Below are 24,943 nucleotides of genomic sequence, written 5' to 3'. Positions count from 1 at the left end.
CTTGGCAGCAGGTTAAACTCTGATACCCAGGGCGATGTCCTGGGAAGGTGCCAGTACTTTGAAGTAGCACAGGTTTTGATAAGAGCATTTGCTGCTGCTCCAGGCTTGTTGCTGGTTAAGCCCTCAGAACGACTCTGAGGACGCACAGATTGTCTCATTTGTCTTCAGACACGGGCCCTCACACAGCGCTTTGTTCAGGTAACCGTGGAGGAAATGCCATCAGCTCAACTTGAACAGCCCAACACAGATGATCCTGACACAAAAAATCCAGTGCTTTGCCCTCGTAGCCTGGAAACCCTCTTGGCTCAGCATTTGGCAAAAGTAATCTAATATAAAAAGGTGATTCAGAGAATCCTGGTGGCTCCTGTCCTGGCTTCATAAGCATTTTTGTGGTGATTTGGGGGGACAGTTCTTGTGTGTTGATCAGTGTCGACTGGCACAGCTGCAGGTTTTAACTAAACAAAGGCAACTAAAGACAGAGTGTGCACGGTGAAGAGCTGGCAGAAGCATGGAGATTGGAAATGCAGTCTGGAGAAGTCAGACGTGGGAGAGAGGCCTCGCAGGGGTTCCGTATAAGGCGAGCTACAGCAAAAACGACTGAGGAAAAGGGATCGCTTATCGGCCCTTAGAACATTGCTCACTGAACGTTGGTCAAGTAGTGGAGGGAGAGGAAGAACCCAGCACCAAACAGGTTTTCTGGCAAGTGTTGTCCTATAGTCGTGATGCTACCATGAGGGGACAGACCTTATATTCTTCCCGTAGTAAGAACTGGCAGAGAGCAGGCATCTGTGATCGGTCAGCTCACACGGGCTCGTCCCCTGGAGCAGCCCCTGTGTTGTGTCTCTTGGTCCCGCACCCCAGCTTCTCTGCCACCTTTGGATGAAGTCTGGCCAGTGGTCCCGCAGGCAGTGCTGCTGCAGCTGTGACGTGAACTTAACTGTGGAAGGAGTTAAGAATTAATTTGTTTTAGGCTTAACCAAGAGTTTATTTGTTTCTGATAAGAAAAGAAATGTGTACATTGAGTTACATATAGAGTAGATTTCGTTGAAGTCCTTCTAAGTGGAATTCTTCCAAGTAGAAGTTTCAGGTCTAGCGCCCTGCCTGGATGCCTCCCCTTCCCTGCTGGTGACCTTGATTTAGACATTGGTTTATTGGCTTTTTAATTGAGCCTTTTGGATTGTTAACATAGTGAGCAGTGGTTTCGGCATCAGCTGGGGGTCTGGTTAGAGATGAAATGCCATGGCCTCACCTCACCCTAGAGATGCTGGTTAGTTGGTCTGGAATTGAGACTCAGGAATCTGCATGTTAAACCATGCCCTTGCCGCCCCCGCTTGGTGTTTCTGATTCAGTATATCTGAGGCTACATTTTGACCGTGATTTAGAGTACGTTACTTTAGTGTGATTGCTACTTTAATTATTGTACTTTCACAGTAAACAGTACTTTAAATAATAACACATTACACTTAATAGTAATACGTTGCATCCTGAATCTGAAAAGCTGACTTTGGACGTCGTTCTCCCTGGAAACCATGTGGGAGTACCAGCTGTATGCATTCTATACACAGTGAAAGCTAGCTTAACCGTCCCCAGATCCTGAAAAACAAAGGGTGTTCTCATGTTTTTGTTTCTAGTTAAATGTTCACTGTAAAAGTTTAGAAGTTTTATAAAATAATAAAATTAACCCAAAACAGAGATTTGTAAAGTTTCATATCCTGCATTTTAGAATAATGTTTGTCAGTTATTCGCATTGAAAGAGCAAATAATTCTGGTAGATTTATTGTGACCAACAGCAGCCCTCCTGCTCTGTCGGCCCTTGTCCCCATTCCCACCTCCCGGTAGCCCTCTCTAGCTCTTGGCTGGTGGTTTACATTTGCTTCCATGTCTCAATGTAAACTGCCTTGTGTGGTTCCTCCTTGAAATTTTGTTCAACTTCCTCCTCCTGCCCACCATGCAAGAACTCCCCATCACCACCTCCCTGATGTGATGCTGGTTAGATCATATTCAGTGTTTACATTATTATGGCTGGGTATTTAATTCACAGCTGAACCAGGTAGTAAAGTAGACTACTTTCCTGCAGAACTTCCTCTTCCCTGGAATTTATAATCCTCACGTTTTGGGAGTGGGGTGGAGGGAGGTAATTAGGTTTATTTATTTATTTATTCTTAGAGGAGGTACTGGGGATTGAGCCCAGAACCTCATGCATGCAAAGCTCATACTCTACCACTTGAGCTATACTCCATCCCATTCTTAATTGCTTAGTTTTCCATCTCCTTGTCATGAGTTCAACTCCAAAGTTCTCTGAAGCCATTAATACATCATCTGTTTTATCCATTCCTTCTTGATTGGCCCCAGTCTAGACTGGCTGTCCTTGGTGCCTAACGTGTTGCTGCTACCCTGGGCTTTCCTCTGTAGAATCTCCTGTTGTTTTGTATGTGTAACCTCTTCCTCTCATGGTTTATTACCTCATTCTGGTAGAGACCTGCTATAGAAGGGGTGCATGGCCAGTAATTTTTTGAGAGCATTGCATATTTGAAAATGGCTTGTTCTCGCAATACCCGACTGAGTATGAAATTCTGGATTGGAATTGGTTTTCCTTTAGAATTTTGAAGGCATTTTTCTTCTGGCATCTTGTGTTGCTGTGGAGGTCTGAAGCCACTTGAGTGCTGACCTGTGTGTGTGACTCCCTTTCCCATCTGTCACCAGTGTTCTGAGATTTCACACTGACGTGCCCTGGCTCAGGTCTGTTTTCATGCATCGTGCCAGGCTTTCGCTGAACCTTTTCAGAATGGACTCTAATCCTTCCTTTCTGGGAAACTTTTTTGAGTAACTTGTTAATGATTTCCTTCCTTTGGTTTTCTGATTTTTCTTTCTGGAATCCTGTTATTCCGATGTTGTATTTCCTGGACTTACCTCTGTTTTTCTTTCTCTTTTCTCTCTGCCACCCCACACCCAATTTTCTTGTTTTTTGATCTCCGATGTGGCAGATTTCCCCAAGTTGATTATCTTAAGATTCCTTTTAATTTTTTTAATAGGACTTAATTCCATGGTTGCAATATCTTCCTCTAAGGACGTGAGTGTGCTGTGTTGAAGCTTTCATCTCCTGTGTGATGTTTTCTTACTGCTTTTTGTTTTTCTTTTAGTCTCATTTTTATACCTTTCTTTTTAGCTGCCTGGCATTCATCAGTAGTCTGCTTACATTGAAGACTGGGGTATTAAAAAGAATGTGTTTGTGAGGTGAGCTGATTTGGACTTTTTGGGTAAATCCCCAACATACTTTTAGGACTTTCCTCTTGGGCTGGTGAGATTCCTTGAAGAAACCTTCAGTCTCTTGTCAGGAGGGCTTACCTTGGCCTGCTGGCCTCCTGGGAGCTGAGTTGAGGGGAAGAGGGCTGGGGATTCTCAGCATTCATGTATGTCCAGATTCACTTCATCTTCTAGGCTTCTGGGAAGGCCTCCTAGTCCAGAAAGCTTGTCACCCCCTCTAGGGAGTAAGCTTCCAACTTTTTCCAAGGCTGGGGAGGAGCAGTCTCAAGATCATCGGGAGATCACTTTAAGCACATGCTATCATTTTTTTTAACGTATTTTCTTAGAAAATATATTTAAAATTGAAAACAACTTGGCAAGATAAAGAACAAAGGATGAAGTCATAGAAGGATAACTAGACCAAGATTTAAGAGGTGAATTTTGGCTCTGTTGCCACTACAAATTCTCTCCAGACCCCTGGTTTGTTATCTGTACAAGGGAGCGTTTAGACTCAATTGATTCATTGATGCTGACTCACCTGCTGGGTATTCCATAACTTTAAAAAATAAAGGCAGAGCACACAGACGTTCTTTCTGCTTCTGGCCAAGATGGGGGTAATTGCCTAGATTTATACCTTCATGCCTGCAAAAAGATAAAAACTCAAGAGACTGAAGAAGAGTAATCCCTAAGAGATGGGTAACAAATGGGGTGGTAACAAATACTGCATTGTGAGTTTCCAGGCTGTGGCACAAAGGGATCACGCCAGCCTTCCTGGGCTGAGGAGTCACTTAAGTGTTGAGAGGCTGAGGCAGCTCGAGCTCATAGGACAGAATAGCAGAGAGAAGAAAGCTGCACAGAGAACCCAGGTGGTCTGCAGAAGATCCCTCTTGAATATTCAGAATACCGATCAGTATAGGAGTGAGTAAACTGAGTCTGGGGAAGGAACCATCAGAAAAGTTGTAACAGTGCCTGGCATCACACAGGGCTGGGAAGGGTCCCAGCGGCCAGAGAGGAACTCAGGATAGTGAGTAGACTATTGTTCAAAATGTACCAGGGGTTTTATTTTGAATAAGTATAGAATTAGATAGTTTGAATAAATTCAGGGCTGTGAGCTACAGGGGTCGTCTCAGTACCTGGCACTGCGATGATGTATAGCAGGGGAGATAGTGGCTTGATGTGTGAGAGTTAAAGGTGGTTGGGGATAGACTCTGGATTGGTTAGTTTGTGTGTGAAAGGTATATTGTGCAAGCAAACTGTTTACTATCTCTAGGAATTAACTATAGGAGGGGCAGTCTCTGAAGGATTAACAAGGCCCCAAGGTGTCAAGGCATCATTAAAAAATTTAAACATTCAGTAAAAACATTTATAATACAAAAATATGTGTTTTAATACAAGTATCCAGGAAATTCTTGGCTCATAAATGAAGAATGACTAGCCCTAGGCTGAGTTCCTCTGGACCCAGCTGACAAATCATAAAAACAAGGCATGAAAGGATCAAACTGCTGCCAGGTCAATTAGATGTATCCTGGAACAAAGCTAGAGAAGATTTATAGAAACATAAAAATATCTAGCACCCTACAAAGTAGAATTCACAATGTCTGGCATACAGTCAAAGATTATGAGATATGCAAAGAGGCAGGAAAGCACAGCCCATATGAGAATAATTTAAAACAACCAAAACTGACACAAATGTTAGAAGTAGCAGAGGACATCACAGCAGTTATTTTAACTATTTTGTATATTCAGAAAGTTAAGTAGAGACATGAAATCTAAAAAGGAGGGTTGTAAAGGGAGGAGACATAAGAAAAAAGAGGAGAGAAGGAGAAACTTCCCACTGACCTATAGCTGGATGGGACTCACAACAGATAAGACATTGCAGAAGAAAAGATTAGTGAACTTTAAGGCATAGTTATAGAAACTATCCAAGATGAAACAGAAAAAAGGAATTTGAAAAAGAAAAGAGAGCTGTGGGACAACTCCAAGTGTCCTAGTATATGGGTAGTTGGAGTTACCAAAGGAGAGGTGATGAGGGAAACAAAAATTATTTGAAGAAATGGTCAAACTTACAGGGGAGGATATAGCTCAAGTGATAAAGCGTGTGCTTAACATGCACAAAGTCCTGAGTTCAATCCCCAGTACCACCTCTAAAAATGAATAAACCTAATTACCTTCCTCCCATTCCCCTCCTCAAAAAAGAAAAATCTAGAAAATTTCCCAAACTTCATGAAAACTGTAAACCCACAGATCCAAGAAACTAAATGAACTCCAAGCATAAGAAATATGAAGAAAATGACACCAAGGCATATCATTACTCAAAACTGGTGGTTAAGAGAAAAATCCTAATAAGCAGCTAGAGAAAGAAAAGTTATAATCAGAAGAACAAAGATAAGGGTGGCATTTCTCATTGGGAACCATGCAAACACAAAGATAGTGAAGCAACATCTTCAAAGCACTGACAGAAAAAAACTCTAGGATTCAATACCTGGAGGGAACTTTTTTTTTAATGAAGGCAAAGTACAAATGTTTTCAGAACACGGAGGCTGAGAAACTTCATCACCAGGAGACCTGCTATACAAAAAAATATTAAAGGACATCCTTCTAGCAAAAGGAAAATTAGACCAGCTGGAAATCTGAATCTACACAAAGGAGTGAAGATAGTATTATGGGGTTTATGACGTATGTAAAAGTAAAATGGGCATGACAATATTAGCATAAAGGTCAAGAGGGGAAAATGTATACCATTGTTAATTTCATTTACAGGAAGTGGTATATTACTGGAAGCCAGACTGTGATAATTTAAAAATACATAATAAATTCGAAAACAACGCTAAATACAAAGAAGCCAATGCTCAAGTATCCAACAACTGACGAATGGATAAACAAAAGTGGTATACCTGTACAATAGAATATTATTTAGCCATAAAAAGGAATGAATTACTGGCACATGCTACAACATGGGGAGACACAAAAGACTGCATGTTGTACACATAATGCAAGAATAGACAAGTTCATAGAGACAAAGGAGATTAGAGAGTGGCAGGGACTGGGAGAGGGCAGAATAGAGAGTGCCTGCTTAATGGGTATGGGGTTTTTTTGGGGGGAGGGTAACAAAAATGTTCTGTAATTAGTGATGATGGCTGCACAACATGGAGAATATACTAAAAACAACTAAATTGTACACTTTAAAGTGATTGACATGATGAATTTCTTATTATGTGGATTTTACCTCAATAAAAAGAGGAGAGTTAAGCCAACACAGGTTTATAAATAAATAAAATTACTCCAAAAGAAGACAGAAAAAGAGAAACAATAGATGAGATAAATAGAAAATAAATAGCAAGATGATAGGCTTAAGCCTAACCATATCAATAATCACAGTAAATGTAAATGGTATAAACATTTCAATTAAAAAGCAGAGATTGTCATGAACATAAATACAAAACAGGAACAGACTCATAGACATAGAATACAAACTTGTGGTTGCCAAGGGGGCTGGGGGTGGGAAGGAACAGACTGGGATTTCAAAATTTGTAGATACTGACAGGCATATGCAGAATAGATAAACAAGATTATACTGTATAGCACAGGGAAATATACAAGATCTTGTGGTAGCTCACAGCAAAAAAAATATGACAATGAATATATGTATGTTCATGTATAACTGAAAAATTGTGCTCTACACTGGAATTTGACACAACATTGTAAAATGACTACAACTCAAAAAAATGTAAAAAAAAGAAAAAGCAGAGATTGTCAGACTGGATTCAGAAAAGCAAGACTACCTACAAGAAACACATTTAAAGACATAAATAGGTTAAAAGTATAAAAGGATGGAAAAAGATAATACCATTGCTAACACTAGCCAAAAGAAAGCTGGAGTATCTATATTAATATCAGACAAGTAGGTTTCAGGGATAATGAAAGTCATTTCATAATGATGATAGGGTCAGTTAATCAAGGAGCCTTAGCAATCTTAAACACTTATGCACCTAATAATAAGGCTTCAAAATACATGAAACAAAAAATGGATAGAACTGCAACAAGACATAGACAAAAGTACAGTCAGATTTCAGTTCCCCTCTCAATAATCAATAGAGCAAGTAGGCAGAAAACCATCAAGGATATAGAAAACTTGAACAACATGGTAAGTCAACTTGACTTTAACATAGGACACCCCACAATAGAAGAATATACATTCTTCTTAAGTACACATCGAACATTTATCAAGATCCAAAGGCTTCAAGCCATATTATGTTGTCCGACCACAGTTTAATTAAATTAGAAATCATTAGAAGAGAGATCCTTGGGAAATCTCTAAATACTTGGAAACAAAATAACACATTTCTAAGTAACGCATGAATCAACGAAGAACCCAAAAAAGAAGTTGGAAAGTAGTCTGAACTGACTTGAAAATGGAAAGACATCAGAATTTGTAGGATGCCACTACAGCAAAACTTAGGTAGTTTATAGCACTGCCAACTAAACAGTGTCACTAGCCATCTGGCTCTATTGAATCATTAGACACTGCAGTCGCTGACCTTCAACACACCCTGAAAGGAGTTCAGGGCAGAGATCAGGGATGAGGCACTCTGTGCTTTGGGAAAACTGGCAGAACAGACCTTCAGATAGTTAAATATTTTCAGGAGAAATATTTTATAAACCTGGATTCTCGCACCATTCCATACTTACAAAAGCACTAACCATTAACTAAGATTTCTGTTCCTTGTGACCAGCAGCAAACTTCTACCAAGATGTGTGCTTGGTTGTCCACACCACCTTCAACAAAATCATGTATATACTGACTTCTCCCCCTAACTCTTTGGAACAGTTTCTCAGAGCTACCTGAGGGGCTCTTTCCTGGGCTATAGTCCTCAGTGAAGACACTGAGTAAACTTGACTCACAGCTTTCACATTGTGCGTTTTGGCTGTTTTTTTTTTTTTTTTTTAAGTAAACAGCACTAAACACCTATATTGGAAAAAAAGATATGTCTCAGAACAATTATCTCAGCCAAACTAATCAGACAAGATTTCATTTAAGAATAGAAAAAGAAGAGCCAATGAAATCAAGTAAGTGGAAGAAAAGAAGGATCCAAGTAGGTATCAATGAAATAGAAAAGAAAACGATAGAGAATAATCAGTGAAATCAAAAGATGATTCTTTAACAAGATCAATAAAATTGATAAACCTGTAGCCAGACCAGTCAGGCAATTAGGGAAAGAAAGAGGAAGACACAATTACCAACCTCTGAGATGGGAGAGGTGACTACTACAGATCCACAGATGTTAAAAGGGAATCTTATGAACAACTTGATGTCAACAAATTCAACGACTTAGATGAAACGGACAAATTCCTTGAAAGACCAAAACACCAGCGTTCACTCAAGAAGTACTAACCTGAAGAGCCCTACCTCTATTAAAGAAATTTAACAGAAAACTTCACTCAAAGAAATCTTCAGGCCCATGTGCCTTCACTGAGGAAGTCTACCAAATATTGAAGGAGGAAATAATATCAATTCTATGCAAACTCTTCCCAAAAAGTTGAAGAGAAGGGGATGCGTCTCAACTCATTCTATGAGACCAGCATTATCCCTCTAACAAAACCTGAAAAAGATATTACAAAAAAGAAAACCATACTGAGATATCACTACCCAAGAGAAAAGGAAATAGATGTTCATGCAGAAACTTGTACATGGATATTCATAGCAGCTTTCTTTGTAATAGCTAAACACTGGAAACAACCCAAATGTCCATCAACAGGTAAGTGAATTGTGGTATATCCATCCAGCAGAATGCTACTCAGCAATTAAAAAGGACTGTTGATACATACATCTTCGTGGGAGCCTGAAAATAATTATGCTAAGTGAGAAAAGTTATTAAAAAAAAGAGTGCACCCTGTATGATTCCATATACCTAAAGCCAGAAAATGTGCACGAATCTAAAGGGACAGAAAGCAGGTCAATATTTGCTGGGGGAAGCATGGAGAGAGGTGGGAGGGAGGCATTACCAAGGGGCACGAGGAATCTGTTGGGCGTGACAAATGTGTTCACTGCTTTGATTAGGGTGGTGGTTTCAGGGATTTATCCACAAATCAGAATGTACGTACCATATTGCACACGTTAAACTTACAACACTTGTGATGTCCACTTAATTATATTTCAATTGTACTACAATGAAGAATTATTTTTTGTTGCTGTTTTGGGGGTGGTAATTAGGTTTATTTATTTATTATTTTTTAATTTTAATTTTTTTAAATGGAGGTGCTGGGGATTGAACCCGAGACCTCATGCATGCTAAGCATGCACTCTACCACTGAGCTGTACTCTCCCTCCAAGAATTATTTTTAACATAAGATATTATTTTAAAAAGTAAAATTGAAGTATATGGCTGGAAAAGGAAATTCCAGTTTCCACTGGTGATTGGCAACTCTCTAGAGGGAGAAGTCTCTTCCTTTCTCTCCAGGACCTAGAGAAAAACCTCTGTGCTGCGTTAATATCGGCCACTGGGGTGATCAGTCAGTTGCCTGAGATTTTGGATTCTCAAGATGAAGACTGTCAGAGCAGCTGATATTTGCTGTAGATTCGTATCTTAAAGCACTTTATCTGGGCTCACATGTCCTCCCTTCTGGGACAGAACCAAAGTCCCCAAGTTCCCAAGTCCTTGGAGAACAGGCATCATTTCTACGTCTTTCCGTGAGAACATCAATCTCAACTTCCTGACAAGGCCCGAGGACGCCAAGTCCCAGGGAGGTGAACGCACCCCCGAGCAGGGCTTAGTCCAGCAAGTACTTCCAGACTCACTCCTTGTCAGTCCCCTTCCGGAAGAGGGTACAGCCCGCATCTCCACTGCCCCCCACCCCAACCACTTCGCACATGAGGAAATGGGGGCCCAGGGAGGTCCTGAGCAGTCTTACTGGAGGTCTCTCCCTGATGCAGGACACCTGCCAGCAGATCCACCACAATGGTCTTCGGCCCCTAATGGCCTCTGGCAGGAATCTGGGTGACTCCTCGGCCCCAGGGTGGCTGTGATACAGGCAGCACCAGGCAGGGGTTAGTGTCACAGACTGAAGCCAGATGCCTGGCTCACTTCTTGGCTCCTCCAGTTCCTAGCTTGGTGACCTTGGACAGGTCACATTACCTCTCCCTGCCTCAGTTTGCTCACCTCCAAAACAGAGGCGGTAATAGCTCTGACGTCCTACAAATTTAAAGAGAATTAAAGGGGTGTAAAGCCATCAAAACAGTGCTTGGCCCAGAGAGAGGCTATGAATTGCTCCTTAAATAAATAAATGGCTTCAGGTTTGGGCTGCATAGTCCCGAGGTTTGGGCTCTTGCCATTTCCCACCCAGAGAGCCCTGGGTGGAGGCCCCAGTGAGGCTGCAGAGCATCTGCCCGGAAGTCCCATGCAGTCCCATCCAACTACTCCAGGAGGATTCAGGGAGGCTTGGTGTACCTAGTTCCCAAGAAGAGGGAACAGGCCCCAAGAGGACCACACCACCAGTGGGTCACAGAGTGGGACCAGGCCAAGTCTGTCTGCCTCCAAGCCTGGGCCTAGGAGAGGACCGGCCTGAGCGAGGTCCACCTGCAGCCTCCTCGGTCTGGAACTTGGGCTGGAGCTGGCCAGGTGGACACCATCTGCCCACCAGGCTGGGTGAGGCACAAGCCCCCACTTCCTGGCTGTAGAGTAGCCTCGCTGGTGGCCATAAGGGCCCCAAGAAGGGGCTATGGACATCTGCGTGGGAACAAGACCAGCTGGCATCTTTCAAGCTGTTTCTTGCTCCAGCTCGGTCAGTGCACTGCATGCATCCGTCTGACAGGCAGGGAGATTGAGACCAGCTGCCACCGCCTGCATTCTCCCAGAGCTCGCCGGGCGATACCCAGCTCAGGTCCTCACACCATCCTGGTGGAAATCTCTCCGAGTGGTCACATTCAAGGTGTGTGGGCAGATTCGGGCCAGTGGTGGGCAGGGAGCGAGGGGGCAGGAGGGGCACAGACAGCTTGGCGTTTCTCCAGCAAAGAGGCGCAGGATATGGGCTTATCAGCTTGCCCGACCCCAGGCCTGCTTCCTCATCCTGCCCTTCATGGCCTCTTCCACCCCGCACCCTGCTTTGCCTCCCCCCAGGAGCCTCAGCCCCCTGCCCCAGAGTGGGGGCTCAGAGGGACACTTCCATAGCTCCCAGCCACTGGGCAGACCCATGTCTAAAACACGGAGGCCAAGGAGGGGCCAGGACCCCAGGATGGAGCAGTTGAGGGCTGGAAGGCACAGCAGAGAGCGGCCCTGTTTAACAGAGGGGAAGAAGGAGAGACCTGAGGCCCAGAATCAGGAGGGTCTGGCTGGGTCAGGAGTGGAGCTGAGCTGAACCGGACGGTCTTCACACCCTTCCTACCACCTCCTGGTAAGTGTTCCACTAAAAGCAGTCAGATCAGCAGGGCCCAACCTCGGGGCGGTGATGGGGGCGGGGGTGGTGGGCAGACAGCATAGGAGGGGAGCTCTTTTCCTCCCCACCTCCTGCCAGGTCCTGGGACTGACCTCACCCTTCTTGGCCATCTCCCTTCTGGCCCAAGAGGCTTGTACATCCGGCCGCCTGGGGATGTGTGTAATCAATGCCAACTCACAGTCCCCTGTGGGCCAGAGCTGGTGGGCCTGGGGATGTGGGCCCAGGGGGACCCCGCCTTCTCCTTGCCCTCAGAGCTTTCCTCCGCAGCTGGGTCTCTCCTCATCTGGCAGGATCCTGCTGCCTGTGGACCTGCCCTCCCAGCTCTGTAGGGGAGCCTTGGGCCATGGCTTCCCCACTCCAGCCTCAGTTCCCCCTGGACATCTCCCCCTGCCCTGCCCAGCACCTAGTGGGGCTGAACCCCAGCTCCCCACCCAGGGCTGGGAGGTGACCACGGCATCTGGTCTGGAGCCTGCCCTTGTGGTGCTTGTGGAGGACAGGAGAAGGCCTCCTGCTGGGAGCCAGCAGTCTCCCAGGGCTGCCCCAGTACTGCCCCACCCCAAGGTCCCCTGATGCTGGCCATGCTCACCTCCACCCCCTGCCTGCTCTCTTGGGTTCCCCCACGGGGGAGGACTGTGCATTTGGACCCCCCAGAGCCTGGAGGGAACACATAGTTCTTTGTCTCTGGCCTGATGTATCTCCTACCCCCTGTGGAGCTGCACACTGGCCAAGTACAGGAGGCCTGGGGGTGGGCAGCACTGTGCCCTGTGGGACACAAGCCTCACTTCCTGTTGGCACAGCCTTGTCCTCAGCCCAAGGGGCCCTGGTGGGGGGTCAGCAGCTGGGGCTCAGGCATGAGCTCTGCCTCTTTCTGGGCTCCCAAACTGCTGCCTCCTGCTCCCTCCTTAAGACGCCCAAGTCCTGCCCAGACGTCAGGGCCCAGTCCCTGGAGGCCTCCTCTAACTCCCGGCCCACAGATGGACCCTCCCACCTCCTTTGGTGTCTGTGGGAATCCTGACCCGGCGGAGGTCAGCGTGAGCTTGGTCCCTCCCTTTCAGGCGGGCAGGGTCCCCGAGTCCCCAGCAACGGGGCTCACACTCAGTGGCTCTGAGGCCCACAGTGCAGAAAGGCCGAGGCAGAGGGGGCATCACCCTTTATTGTGGGGTCTGCACAGCAGGTACCGGGCCCCTCCTGCTGAGGGAAGGCTGAGGCTCCAGCCTGGACTGACCATCTGGCCTCCAACAAGCCCATCCTCCTCTGTGCCATGAATCCCAGGCTAAGCCTCTGCACTGGATCTGGGGGCCTCTATCACCCCCTCAAACGTGCTCGGGAGCATTGCCAGTCAGGAAGCAGGCACCAGGGTGGGTGGCAGTTCACCTGGTGCAGCAGGCCTGAGGCTTGGGCCCTGGTCCAACAGCTGCAGAGTCCCAGGTGGAGGCAACGGCGGTGGCCACGGCTGTGCCACCCTCAGGCTCCAGGTCTCCACCCTCGTAGATGGTGGGCAGCGAGGTGCGCTGGCTCAGCCGCCGGCGCAGGCCAACCAGCAGGGGCTGGGGCAGGGAGGCCACGTCCACGTTGTTGCCCAGGTCCACCCAGGCCAGCACCGGGAACTTGCTGGTGTCCTTGACAGCCTCGGTGAGCTCGCGGGCGGCGGCCCGGGTCAGCCGGTTACCGTTGAGCAGGAGCTGGGTGAGGCGGGGCAGCGTCCAGAGGCTGGGCATCAGCCGGCGCAGCAGCTCGTCACTCAGCCCCGTGAAGCTCAGGTCCAGCACCGCGAGCCCGGCGCCCCGGCTGCCCAGGTAGTGCGTGATGTGCTGCACGTCCTGCGCTGACAACGTGATCCCTGACAGGTTCACGGTCTCCCCCGCCAGCAGAGTCCTCTGGAGGCTGCTCTTGAGGCTGGGGGGCAGTGGCAGGGGGGGAGGTACTGAGCAAGGGCCCAGGGCCTGCCTTGTGGGTCCCCATCAGCCATAGACAATGGCCTCTCAGGGCAGCCCTGGGTGGTGGCAAGGCCCACCAGGCCCTGCAGGCTGGCCAAGCTGGGGTCAAACCGCCACTTGCTAAATGACTGCCCACGACTAGTGCTCGGAATCGCTCTGAGCCTCAGAGTCCCCTTTGGCTAACGGGGGACCTGGCCATGAGGATTAAATGCCCATGTGTGAAGGTTCTGTGAGCTGGGACCCTAAAAACCTGCCGTGCACCTGCTCACCACACTGTCACATCTGCTGTCTCACTTATCTTCATGCCAGCCCGGCAGATGTGCAGAGGGGTGCTCCAAGAGGTGATGTGATGCTTCCATGGTCACACACCTCTAAGGGGGAGCCAGGTCTCCAAATCACGGGCACTCTGACCCCTGCCCACACTTTTTTTTTTTCACTTGGCTCGTCTAAAGTCAACCCTTTGGAATAAAGATTGATGTTCCTGTGAGGGTGATGGGGTATCAAGCTGGTCCCTCCAGCCTTGGGGGCTAGAAAGGGAACAGGCCCAGTGAGAGGGGAGGTGTTGGGGCATGTGGGTGGGGACCTGCCCTGAGGGAGGATTCCCTGTGTTCTGAACTGGGAGGGAAGTTTAGAGGCGCTTTCCCTGGAACCCCTCTCTGGTTCTCTCCTGTCATGTGAGCAGGGCTCACTAGGCAGACAGGCCTGCCTAGGGACTGAAAGTGCTGAGAACACCTCCAGGGCCCCCACCTGCCAAGGCAGGGAACAACCCCATGGGCTCTGGGCTCAACAGGGGCCACCAGGTCCAAGGGGGCAAGCAGGGGAGAGAACCAGGGCTGAGGTTCTGGGCCTGGGCCCCAGTGGCTGAGTCTGGCCATGAGGCTGTGATGGAGTGACTGAGAGGGGGACCCCATGGCGGAGTAAGCCTTTGGGCTGGTTGTGGAAGCCTTAGCCTGGTAAAGAGTCCCCAGAGGGCTGCAGGAAACTCAGGGCAAGATACTCTGCCTCTCCCGGCCTCAGTTTCCTTCCCTGTAAAATGGGCATCACGACCCAGAATCTCCCTCCCTCATGGCCTGTTGTGGGGACTCAGCTGACTCCTGCTGAGGTCCTCTTGGTCCAGGGGGCCAGGCCCTGTGGCAGGCGGAGGGCTGAGGGATGGCCCGAAGGCAGCAGGCAGGTCACATGGAGAGTAAGTAACTGGGCTTGGGGAGCTTCTGCCACCACTGCCAGTGGCCAGGAGGTGCAGCTGTGCTGCAGACGAGGGTGAGGGGCCCATGGTGGGATTTCAGGCACCAGCTCTTGCTGAGAGGGGCCTGGAAAGGGACCCCCAGGGCCTGTGTGGTGGGGCTGTGGCTGGGCTCCCTTACCAGCTCTGGGTCTTCCTCCGGGGCAAGCTGGACCCTCGCTGCCGCTTGGAGTGAGGCGTGAGGTGGTAGATGAGCTGCCGACAGATCTTGTCCGAGGACTTCCAGAGCTCATAGTCCTGGGGGGAGGCAGCGTTGTCAGGGGGAGGCCGAGCCCCTCCCGCCCCCCGGGCCTTGGAGACCCAAGCCTGTGCATGCGCACAGTCATTCACTCACGGATCACTGAGCTGCCCACTGGCTCTCCCCCTCCACCCCCACCCCCTACTCCGCCGCGGCCTGGCTCTGAGCCAGGGGAGGCTGCCCACTGGGAGCTGGACAGGCAGGTCCGAGGCCCGCAGTGCCCGGCGGGAGGAAGCCCAGACAATGGGCCCTTGTTCCCTGTCCTCAGGCCCTGGGCCAAAGTCTCGGGCTATCAGCCGGCTCCCTGTCCATCCTCAGCGCCCCCCTGGTACTCGCCACAGGGGAAGGCAGGACCAGGCCCCTCCAGGGAGCCCTGCTCCACTGACGCCACCCCCAGGGAATAGGAACAAGCCAGGTCAGCATGCTCTTCTTCCTCTCACTCTCCAAGCGAGGCCGCGCCCCTGGGGCCTGGGTCTGGGCTGCCAGGGCGGGGAGGGTTAAGGTTGTGCAGCCCCACCACCTGGTTCCCTCTTGGTCCCCATGGGCCCTCGCAGAGGCCCAGCGCGGGCAGGATACGGGGTGCCCTGCTTTCCACAAAGCTGGCACTGAGCACGCTCCACAAGCTAGCACATTCTTCTACCCAGTCCCTCTGGTAACAGCGCGCACACACAGTGGCAGCAAGCCCTAGCGGTCACTGTGATGGCTCTAGGCTAGCCTCAGAGAACCCTCGGCAGCCCGCGCACGTGGACGTGGGAGTTCCGAGCTGGCAGGGCCCCTCGTGGGGCCCCAGAGACTTGCTGTGACGAAGGGCTGGGGGCTGGTGGCTGGCCACATGCTGTGTCAGGAGCACAGCACCTTCAGTGCTCCTTGGCAGGGCATCTGCAGGTGCTGACAAAGTTGGTGGGGGTGGGGGGAGTGATGTTCTGGGCAGATGTGGTGGCACAGGGGGGAGGCTGCAGGTGGCAGATGCCAACTCAATGTAGGAGGGACTTGCCTGTGGCATGAGCTGCTGTGGGAAGCAGTGGGTGCTTGTCCCCAAGGGGGACATGTGGACAGGGGTTCCAGGTAAGGGCGGCTCTCTTCTGGCTCTGGGAATCAGGGGCTGGGAGTTTGGTTTTATCAGCGGGTTTGTCAGAATGTCTAGATCCCAAAGGCTCCCCATACGATTTCCTGCCCGGGTGCCAGGGCCTGCACACAGTCCCGCTGCCACTCAGGAAACGGGTCTACCCAACACGACTTCCCAGGGCTGGGAAAGCACACTTCACATGTGTTCTGACTGCTGGCCAGTCTAATACACTGAAACTGGCATCAGGTCCCAGAGAGGGGCGGGGACCTGCCTAAGGCCAGGCAGCAGGCCAGGTGAGGACCCAGATCCTAGCTCTCAGCCCAGGGGTCTCCTGGCCCCTGTCAACCAAACAGCTCAACCTGGAGCCCAGGCCTCACCGACTTGGGGCACTGCAGGTCCCGGGCCAGGTTCACAAGCAGGTCGTGGGAAATGGGGTCCACCAGATTGAGGAAGGCCACGTTCCTGTAGAGGATGTCTGTGAGGAGGGTTCCCTCGAGGCCCAGGTCCTGCAGGAGTGAGAGTCGAGTGAGCCAGGGCTCAGGCCTCCCTTCCCCAGGGCCCACCCCAGCCAGCCGCAGCCTCTCACATCCAATCCCCTCTCTCCATTTCCCTCGCAACAGGCGGTGATGGGCCAGCTGTCCAAGGGCAGGTGGACCCTATAGATGAGCAGAGGGTCGATGCATCAGGGGCCTCAGGGAGGTGATAAGTAGGTCCAGGAACTCTTAGACTGGTTCCCTGGAGGTGAGACATTCTGCTGAGACACCTTGCCTCCTCTGGGACTGGGCTTGTCTGGGGGATTCTTTGGGGGCTCCTCTGATGAGGACCCCATTGCCCTCCAGCATCCCCTTTGGGCCCCTTGCCTCTCTGCACCTCTTCCCAAGCTCCCCTGAGCTATGACTACCATCTCTTTGCTGACAGGTCCAGACCCTTCCTATTAGGGTGGACCCCTCTCTCAGCTCAGATGTCCCAAAGGCAGCTCAGACTGGGCGTGTCTTGTCTCTTGTCCCCAGCTCAGTAAAGGGTATGACTATCCCCATCTTCCCAGGCACCTGAGCCTGAGCCCAGGAGTCACCCCACCCTCTTCCCTCACCCCATCCCTGCCCAGCTCTCACCACCCCAACTCACTGCTCAAGAAGGTTCAGCCTTAACCCCCAACAGCCTCTTCCCAGGGCTCCCGTTTTCCTGACACCCCTCTGGGCCACCTGGCCAGCACCAGCTCTATGAAACATACACCTGAGCTTGACCCTTAACCCCTTCGGTGGAGACCAAGTGCTCTCAAGGTTGTTTGATGGCAGAGACATGCACAACCTATGGTTTGAAAACTCACCACAGCCTGGCATTCATGACCCGCCCGCCTGCCAACCTCTGTTCAGCTTCCAAGCCTCCCACCCCTCCGACAGACCCCACCGACCGACCCCTGGCCTGCCGCCTTCACTCCTTGGCCACCTCCTCCTGTTTCTCTCACAGGCTTGGTGTGGTGCCTTTTAGGGAATCCATTTAGAGGATATATGGACAAGCTGATGGGGCAGGCACAGCCAGGGGCCTCCAGAACCCACATGGGCCCTCCCCAAGCCAGACAGTGATGTGTTCTGTGCATAAGCCCAGGGCATGGGAAGACAGGCAGGGCCAGAAATTCGCCCAAGGGCCATAACTGCAAAGTCCCTGTAGCTTATGGGGCAGGACAGGCCCCTCAATGGTCCTCGAATCCCAACCTCTGGGACATGATGGGCCACCTAGCCAGTTTCCCAGCTAAAATGCCCAGCCAGTGCCTTGAGCTCCAGACACCATGCCAGAGACCATGTCTCTAGGTGGTCTCTGGCTGTTTCATGCTGCTCTGTTGTTTGCATTTTAAACACTGTTCAAGTTGCACCTGCTAGCTAGGGAGGATCCAGAAGAAGGGAGGGGGAGCCGTGAGCCTGGCCTGACCCAGACAGGGTCCCAGACCGTAGCCTGCCTTCTACTGGTCTGGATGGCTCCTCTTAAAGGGCCAGCCCCACCTTTCCAGCCAGCTGGGCACAGAGAAAGGAAACCTAGTGCAGCAGGAGGAGCAGAGCCGGGACACTGGCAGCTGGGCTCTGGCCTTGGCTGGCCCCCAGTTTGCTCTGTGGCCCTAGGCTCACTACTTTTCTCCGGGCCTCCGTTCCCCAACTGTAATCATCCACCTGCAAGCCAAAGACCACCAGCTGATTTCAGCTTACAGGGTGGGGCAGGTTGTGGTGGCAGCTGCCACAGGGTGTGGGGACGTGGGCAGAGGGGGACGTGGTTCGCCCAGTGGTGATGCTGGGACCAAAACTCATGTCTCCTAGGGCAACTCCACTCAGGTAACTGGTGTATGTGGAACCAGAGCCCCGCCCATCCAGATGTGCTGTTGTGATGTACAGATGCCAGGTGTGTGTATTCGCTGGGTGTAAGCTGCTGTTAGGAGGTCGGGCATAGTGTCCTGTGGCCCTTTCTGCGCTGCCATGGTACCATGGTAAGGTGGCGCCCACTGACCAGCTGGGCTGTTGCTTCCCAGGTCCTCTCTCCGGGGTCCAGTGCCGCACCTCCCTTCACCCTAGGGTGGGGCGCTGCCCTCTTCCCACTGCCCCTCAATACAAGATGACTCGCCCATCACCTGCCACTCCTTTCAGCCGTCCTCCTTTGGGGCACCCTCAAAACACACACACACCACTGGCTTCAAACCCCAGAGATGCGGACCGTCATGGGACCCCCTCCACACTCACAGTCCCCTCCCCACTAGAGCCGACTGCTCTCCCTCGCCCTCCAGCCCAGACGAGACCCCCACCCGCTGCAGCCGGTCGTAACCTCCCCTCGGAACCCGCCTGGCCCGCGCGCGTCCGGGGCCGGCCCTGCCTCCCGCGCCCGAGGCCAGCGCCGCATCGCCTCCCGGCCCCTCCCCCGGCCTCCGGCCCCGGCTCCTTCTCTCGCCTGGCGCAGGAGGCGCAGCAGCTGCCGGGCGCGCTCGGGCCGCCGCTCGCGGAGCGTGGACTGGATCTCGCGGAGCCAGCGCACCCGGCGCTCGTAGGGCGCGGGCCCGCACCCCGCCGCCTCCCCGGCCTCCGAGCCCGCGTCGGGCCCGGCCCGCCGGCCCAGCCGCGCCCCCATGGCCGCCGCGCGGCGCGCGCCGAGCGGGTGGGAGGCCGGGCCGCTTGCGCCCCGCCCCCGGCCCCGCCCCCGCCCCCGCCCCGATCCCGCCGGGGCTGCGCCGGGTGGGGAGCGCGGGATCCGAGTCTGCGCGCCGGGGCCGAGGACCGGGCGTTGGAACTGAGGAGGGCTCCTGCTGGGGGCCCCGGATCTCCCACACATTCAGTTCGGGGGGGTCTCGTTGGAGGAGGCCCTCGCCCGGGCTAGATCTGGCTCAGCGCTGTCGCCCGGAACCAGAGCCGCTGGGGAGAGGCGCTGAGCCGGGCCGGACAAGGTGGTGCCTGGCGCCTCTCAGCCCTCCGGCCCCAGTGCTGACTGTGGAACAGTTGCTCTGGCCGTGCATAGAGCACTGGACCTCGAGTCAGGGCGGGGGGCGGGGGAGGGGTCCGCTGCTGTTTGTCAGCTTTAGGCAGTGCCAGCACCTGCTTTCCAGACTCTCCCCCTGTAGGGAGCAATTGTGGTATCCGAGCTGTCCACCCTGCGTGGACACTCCTGCGCACTGACAAATATTTACCACCCCCTCCTGCTTGGCTCAGGGCAGACTTGGACAGGCGGGCTCCCTCTAACAGCCACCTGGGACACCTGTGGGATTGAGAAGGCTGGTTAACCATTCAAGCTGAGGCTGCCAGTAGGCGGGCTGCACCTGCCCCTGAACTTAGTCTTCCTGACAGGAGTGGGGAGGCAGAGTGAGAAATGGGGTCCCTAGCTGCTCCCGGTTACAGATTTGAGCTAGGAACCCACTAGCTGGAGGGGCCTTTGCTGGAGGCCTGCTGCACCTTAAAGCATACCTCTCCCCAGCTCTGGGCCCCTCACATTTCCGGGGTAAGGGGTATTTGGGGCACTAGACTCCAGACCCCGACTCCCACAGCAAGGAGAGTGTGTCTAGCCTGGGAGGACAGTGTAGCTGGGCCATGTGGTGAAGGGAGGCCATCTGAGGGCCCATGGTAAGTTAGGGCAGAGTTAGGCTCCTTCTTCTGGGTTAAGAATTGCTCCCAGGAGTGTGTCTGGAGACAGAATGCTGGGCTCTGTGATCCCCTGAGGCTGAGCCCCTGAGACAAGGCAGAAGGCAGGTTAGTGTCCTTGTCCCCTGACTCCCCACTGAACCCTAACCCCTGTTGTTGCTTGCTTGGGCACCCCATTGGGCTTGTTCCTGGGCCCATCCTATCCTGGGCCCCCCTCTTTCCTGCCATCTGCCAGCTGGACCCATTCCTCCCCCAGCCCCTGTGCCTGGGGCCACCTTGGCATCACAGGTTTCCTCCCTGGCAAACCTACATGCTTGCCTGGCCTGCCGCTGGAGCCAAGGCGCAGTCACTAAACTGACGTGGTGGTGAAGGGGCCAGAGACTTCAGCCGCAGCCCCCTTGCCCCAGGGCCTCTCAGACCCCTCTCCTTAGAGCTGACAGCCTGGTAAGACCCCTCCCAATCTCAGGGCTGGAGCCAGAGCCGGGATGTGTCCCAGGTCCTGACCATATTCTTCCAGAGGCTGAGCCAGGCCTGGACACTGTTCCCTCAGATGTGAGAAGGCCAAGGGGGTGGGGGCGCGGTGTCAAGGGGAGAGAGGGCCGAGCCTGGGTGTCATGAAGTGGGCAACCCAGGCAGTGGCAGAGGGGGACGCCCAGAGCTGCGAGTCCTATGGAAAGTGGAGGAACTGCTCCCCAGCCCGACCCCTCTCCCCACCGCCCCACCCTCGGTGTCCTTGGCTGAGAGATTCCTGGAGAACATTTTCCAGGAAAGGAAGGGGGGTGGCATCTGGGTCCAAATCCCTGGATGGGCCTCCCTCAGCCTCCTGAGGGGGTGGGGGTGGCTAGCTTGACTCTTTCTGGCCTAACCTGATTGGGGCAGGAGGCCCCAGATACAGAGCTGTGCCCTTGGGAGTGGGAGCACTGTTCCCCCTCACTAGCTAGCCTCCCTGTGTGCTTAACTGAAGGCTGCTGGCCCCCTCCCTGGAGTTGCCCTGGGCAGCAGAGCTGTGCTAGTGGAGACCCCTTGGAGTTGGGGGGGGGTGTGCTGTGATGTTGCCCTCTCAGCCCTCAGGTCTGAAGTGGGGGTTTAGGAGCTGGCACCCTGTCTCTCGGGGGCAACCCTGCCACCCCTGGGCGGACAACCAGGGAGTCTCTGGGGAGCCAGAGTCAAGGGAGAGGGATACCGCCGGACCCCAGGCCCTGCTAGGGGCATCCTGGGCCCCAAGTGGGGCCCACCAGGAGACAAGTAGCACTGACAGCTGGTGGCCCAGCTGGGATGACAGGGAACCAAAGTCCAGATGACCCAGCAGGCAAGGTGGAAGGCTATGGCCAGGGCTGCACTGGACCTGTCCCACCTTTGGGTCTCTTGTCTACCCACTTAGCGGGCTAGTCCAAGCCCAGGAGGAGGAAGGCCAGCCCAGGACTGATGGTACCTCAGCAAGTAGCCAGGTGCCACTAAGCCTCTGCAAAGAAGGACACAGGATGGTTTCAGAACTCACCAGGAGGAAGGAATCAGACAGACATGCTATAGAGACAGTTTCCCCTGGAGCTGGCTCTAAGGGACAGGTTGTGAGCCTTCTGCTAGGCTGGGAAGCACCGTCGGGGTCACAGGTCCGGCTCAGGCTTCGGGTTCAAATCCCCCAGAACCTGCCCCCTTTTGGGTTTACAAACTTGGGCAAAGGAGGTAGCTGTATTAGCTTTCTCTGGTGGTCATAACAAATTACCACAAACTTGGTGGCTTAAAATGACAGAAATTCGTTCTCTCCAAGTTCTGGTGGCTGCATGTCTGACATCAAGGCGTTGGCAGGGCCGTGCTCACGGTAGTTTCTGCCAAACTGTTTCCTCATCTATAAAATGAGGAAAATAAAATGTCCATCTGGCAAAGATGCTGTGGGATTAGATGCGTCAAGGGAGGCATCCAGCACACATCGGTGTTGGACGTGTGTGAGCTCTAATAAATCTTCCCTGGCTTCATACCAAATCCAGCTGACAGCCATCTAGCTTCCATTTAGTGATGATCACTGAGCCCTGAGGATACTTCAGAGATAAAGGCACAGGAGGTCAAAGTAACAGCAGAGGTAGGGAGCTGTGACGAGGGTTCTGGGGCACTGCAGGAAGACATCTGACCAGGAGGCATAGGAGGGCTTCCAAGAGGAGGCAGTGCGTTGAGGTTGGGATCTGATGGCAGAGTGCTAGCTTGAAGTCCCTGGGGCAGGGCAACGGGTGAACCGCGTGGAGGAAGAGGCGGGGCCCCAGCTGACAGGAATCTATCTGGAGGGTACACGCACCTTTGAAGGGTTTTTCAGTGGGGGAGGGACGTGCTCTAGCACTGGGGCTGCAGTAGGGAAATGGAGGGGCTGGGGACCCTGAGGAGTTGCCAGGTGAGGGGGGTGGCGGTGGGGGGCTGGGGGTCGGGGGCGCTGGGCAGGAGGGGTTGCAGAGGCGAAAGCCGCTGGACGGTGCGGGCTGTGGCTGACATGGCAGGTGGAGGTCTGGGGAGGGTAGCTGCCTCCCTCAAGCCCAGGCTTGTGAGTTGACCCGAGGCGTCTGAAACATCAGCCAACAGAATGTTTCAGCAGGACCCAGGGAGAGAGTAACAGTCCAGCGTGAAGAGCTGAAGGAGGAGGCCAAGGAGATGCTGAGAAAGAGGGAGGCGGCAGGGCCTCAAGAAGCCCAGGCTGGCCGAGCAGGGCATTCATGGAAAGTGTGGGGCAGTTTTGGCGTCCGTGAAACCACATGTCCATTAGTCCTGTGCAGGGTCGGGGGGTGGGGGCCAGGGGCTGTGGACAGGTGAGCTGGGGCATTGCAGCCCCCCTCCCCCCAAAGCGAGGGCCATTGAGGCAGTATATCGACATCCCTAGAGACGAAGCCTGGGGCGGTGGTGGGGGCTGGGGTGTGGGCAAGACTCAGCCTTCAGCCCCCACCTGCCCCTGCAGCTCCCAGACACGGCAGATAATTACTAGGTGATGTGATAAATGCTACCTGTGCAGGGAACCATGGGCAGGGAGGACAGGGCGGCCAGGAGTGGGGCACTTGTGACCGCTGAGCTGGTCACCCGAGAGGGACAGACTTGGCGCCAGTCACCCAACAGCTCTTTTAATTACCCTTACCCCTGCCTTCCTGGGGTGCTGGAGACGGGAGATCAGAGGCCAAACATCTGAGATTCTATGACCCTAAAGTTGATTAAGATGAACTTTTGTTCAGCCAGCTTTTCCAAATGTCTCCTTCATGCACGTACCAGGGGACATAAACTGCCTGGATGATCTTAGGTTTCCTGCCTCCCAGCAGAGCCCCAAGATCCTGCCTGGCGGTTGTAGAGGATGGGGGTCCGGACCCACCTGCCTGCCTCACTCACAGGGAGGCTCACCACTGCGTTTGGGGTGTTGCATGTTTACCAGCCATGGCCCAAGATCTGACAGCGGGGTGAGGCAGTGGTGGCAGGAAGTGGTTTGCAGGGTCTTCTGGGTTCCCTGTGTTGCTGTCCTGCCTCATAGCTTTGGGCATGTTCTTTTCCCTCTTAGGCTGTGGTTTCCTATGCGAGGAGCACCCTGCTTGCCCCACCAATGCCTTGTTTTTCCAGGCACAGAGATGGGGCAGACTGCAGCCTGTTAGAGCAGGAAGGGCCTTGGAGGCCACTGTGGACCCATTTCTCAGAGCAGGGGATGGGCCAGATGCCTGCCTCCCTGTCCACTAGACAAGGGCCTGAGCCTCTTGTCTGGCCAAGGCCCCCTGAGGCTTTAGGCTGCTGGTTCCAGCCCGGCAGGGGTGATGAGATGAAAGGCATTGGGGTGGTGGCATGGGGCCCCCATGCTGCCTTGGCAGCTGCCCCTGGCTGGAGGCCAGCCTGGCCCAAGGAATCTCCTCCAGGAACAAGAACATAGAGAACCCAACTCAGCAGGCTGGCAACCAGCGTCCCCATCAACATTCCCTTCTTCCCATAGCCCCTGCCCTCTGCCCGGCTCCCGGAATGGCTGAGGAGCTGATGGTCACCCACCATCTTAATGAGTGAGCCAGGGTTAATGGGTTACCCAGCCCAGTGACACATTCACCAGGCTCTCAAAGTCCAGACACATTGGCCTGGCCTTCAGGGTCTGAGCTCAGCCACTTCCTTTTCCAGTTCTGATGCCTCAAGGCTCAGGAATGGTCAGGGAGGTCCGGGTCTCCCTTGTACCCTCACTGCTCTGGAGATGCCCTCAGGGCTTGGCTTGTGGGCTCAAACATTTCCCTCCGCCTGGCTGGCCTCCCCAGTCCAGCCAGCCTGGACTCCCACCCCCTGATCCCCATGGTGTCCGCCCCTCCCTCCTGGTCCTGGGCCCCTCCTCCTCCTGGGCTGGCTGGGAGCTCCTTGAGGGAAAAATCTGAGTGGGCCAGGAGCAGATGGGAGAGTGAATTTAACGAATGATGGATGAGGACATGTAAGCCAGGGCCAGGCTAGTGGTGTGGTTCTGGCAGGCAGCAGGCACCATGAGGACCTCAGAGGCACCTGCAGGCCCGGGTCTGTGGGGGCACCCACCCCATCCCAATGGGCTGGGATAGGTGGGGACATGAGCAGACGGCCCCATCTTCTGCCCCAGCTGCCCCATGTCCTCTGTCAGCCTGCCTGCTCCTGATCCCAGAAAGTTAGAGGACAAGGAAAGACTCCCCCAGATCATGTGACTGCCTTCAGCCCTGGTGACCAGGG

At 53.1% G+C, this 24,943-nt stretch overlaps 1 protein-coding gene across 1 annotated transcript; it reads right to left on the bottom strand.

Moving 5' to 3' along the window:
• Window positions 1-12,806: 12,806 nt before the first annotated feature.
• On the bottom strand, window positions 12,807-19,262 carry LRRC75B (leucine rich repeat containing 75B). The gene is made up of 4 exons (XM_064481035.1): window positions 19,086-19,262; window positions 16,535-16,663; window positions 14,975-15,090; window positions 12,807-13,569 (listed from the first exon to the last, which is right to left on the bottom strand). The coding sequence occupies exons 1-4, from the start codon at window positions 19,260-19,262 to the stop codon at window positions 13,044-13,046; spliced, it is 948 nt and encodes a 315-aa protein (XP_064337105.1). The 3' UTR covers window positions 12,807-13,043.
• Between the last annotated feature and the right edge of the window lie 5,681 nt (window positions 19,263-24,943).

The sequence above is a fragment of the Camelus dromedarius genome, chromosome 31, assembly GCF_036321535.1.
Source record: "Camelus dromedarius isolate mCamDro1 chromosome 31, mCamDro1.pat, whole genome shotgun sequence".
In the NCBI taxonomy this organism is placed as follows: domain Eukaryota; kingdom Metazoa; phylum Chordata; class Mammalia; order Artiodactyla; family Camelidae; genus Camelus; species Camelus dromedarius.
The sequence above is the reverse complement of the archived record's forward strand: the minus strand, read 5'-3'. Positions and strand labels throughout refer to the sequence as shown.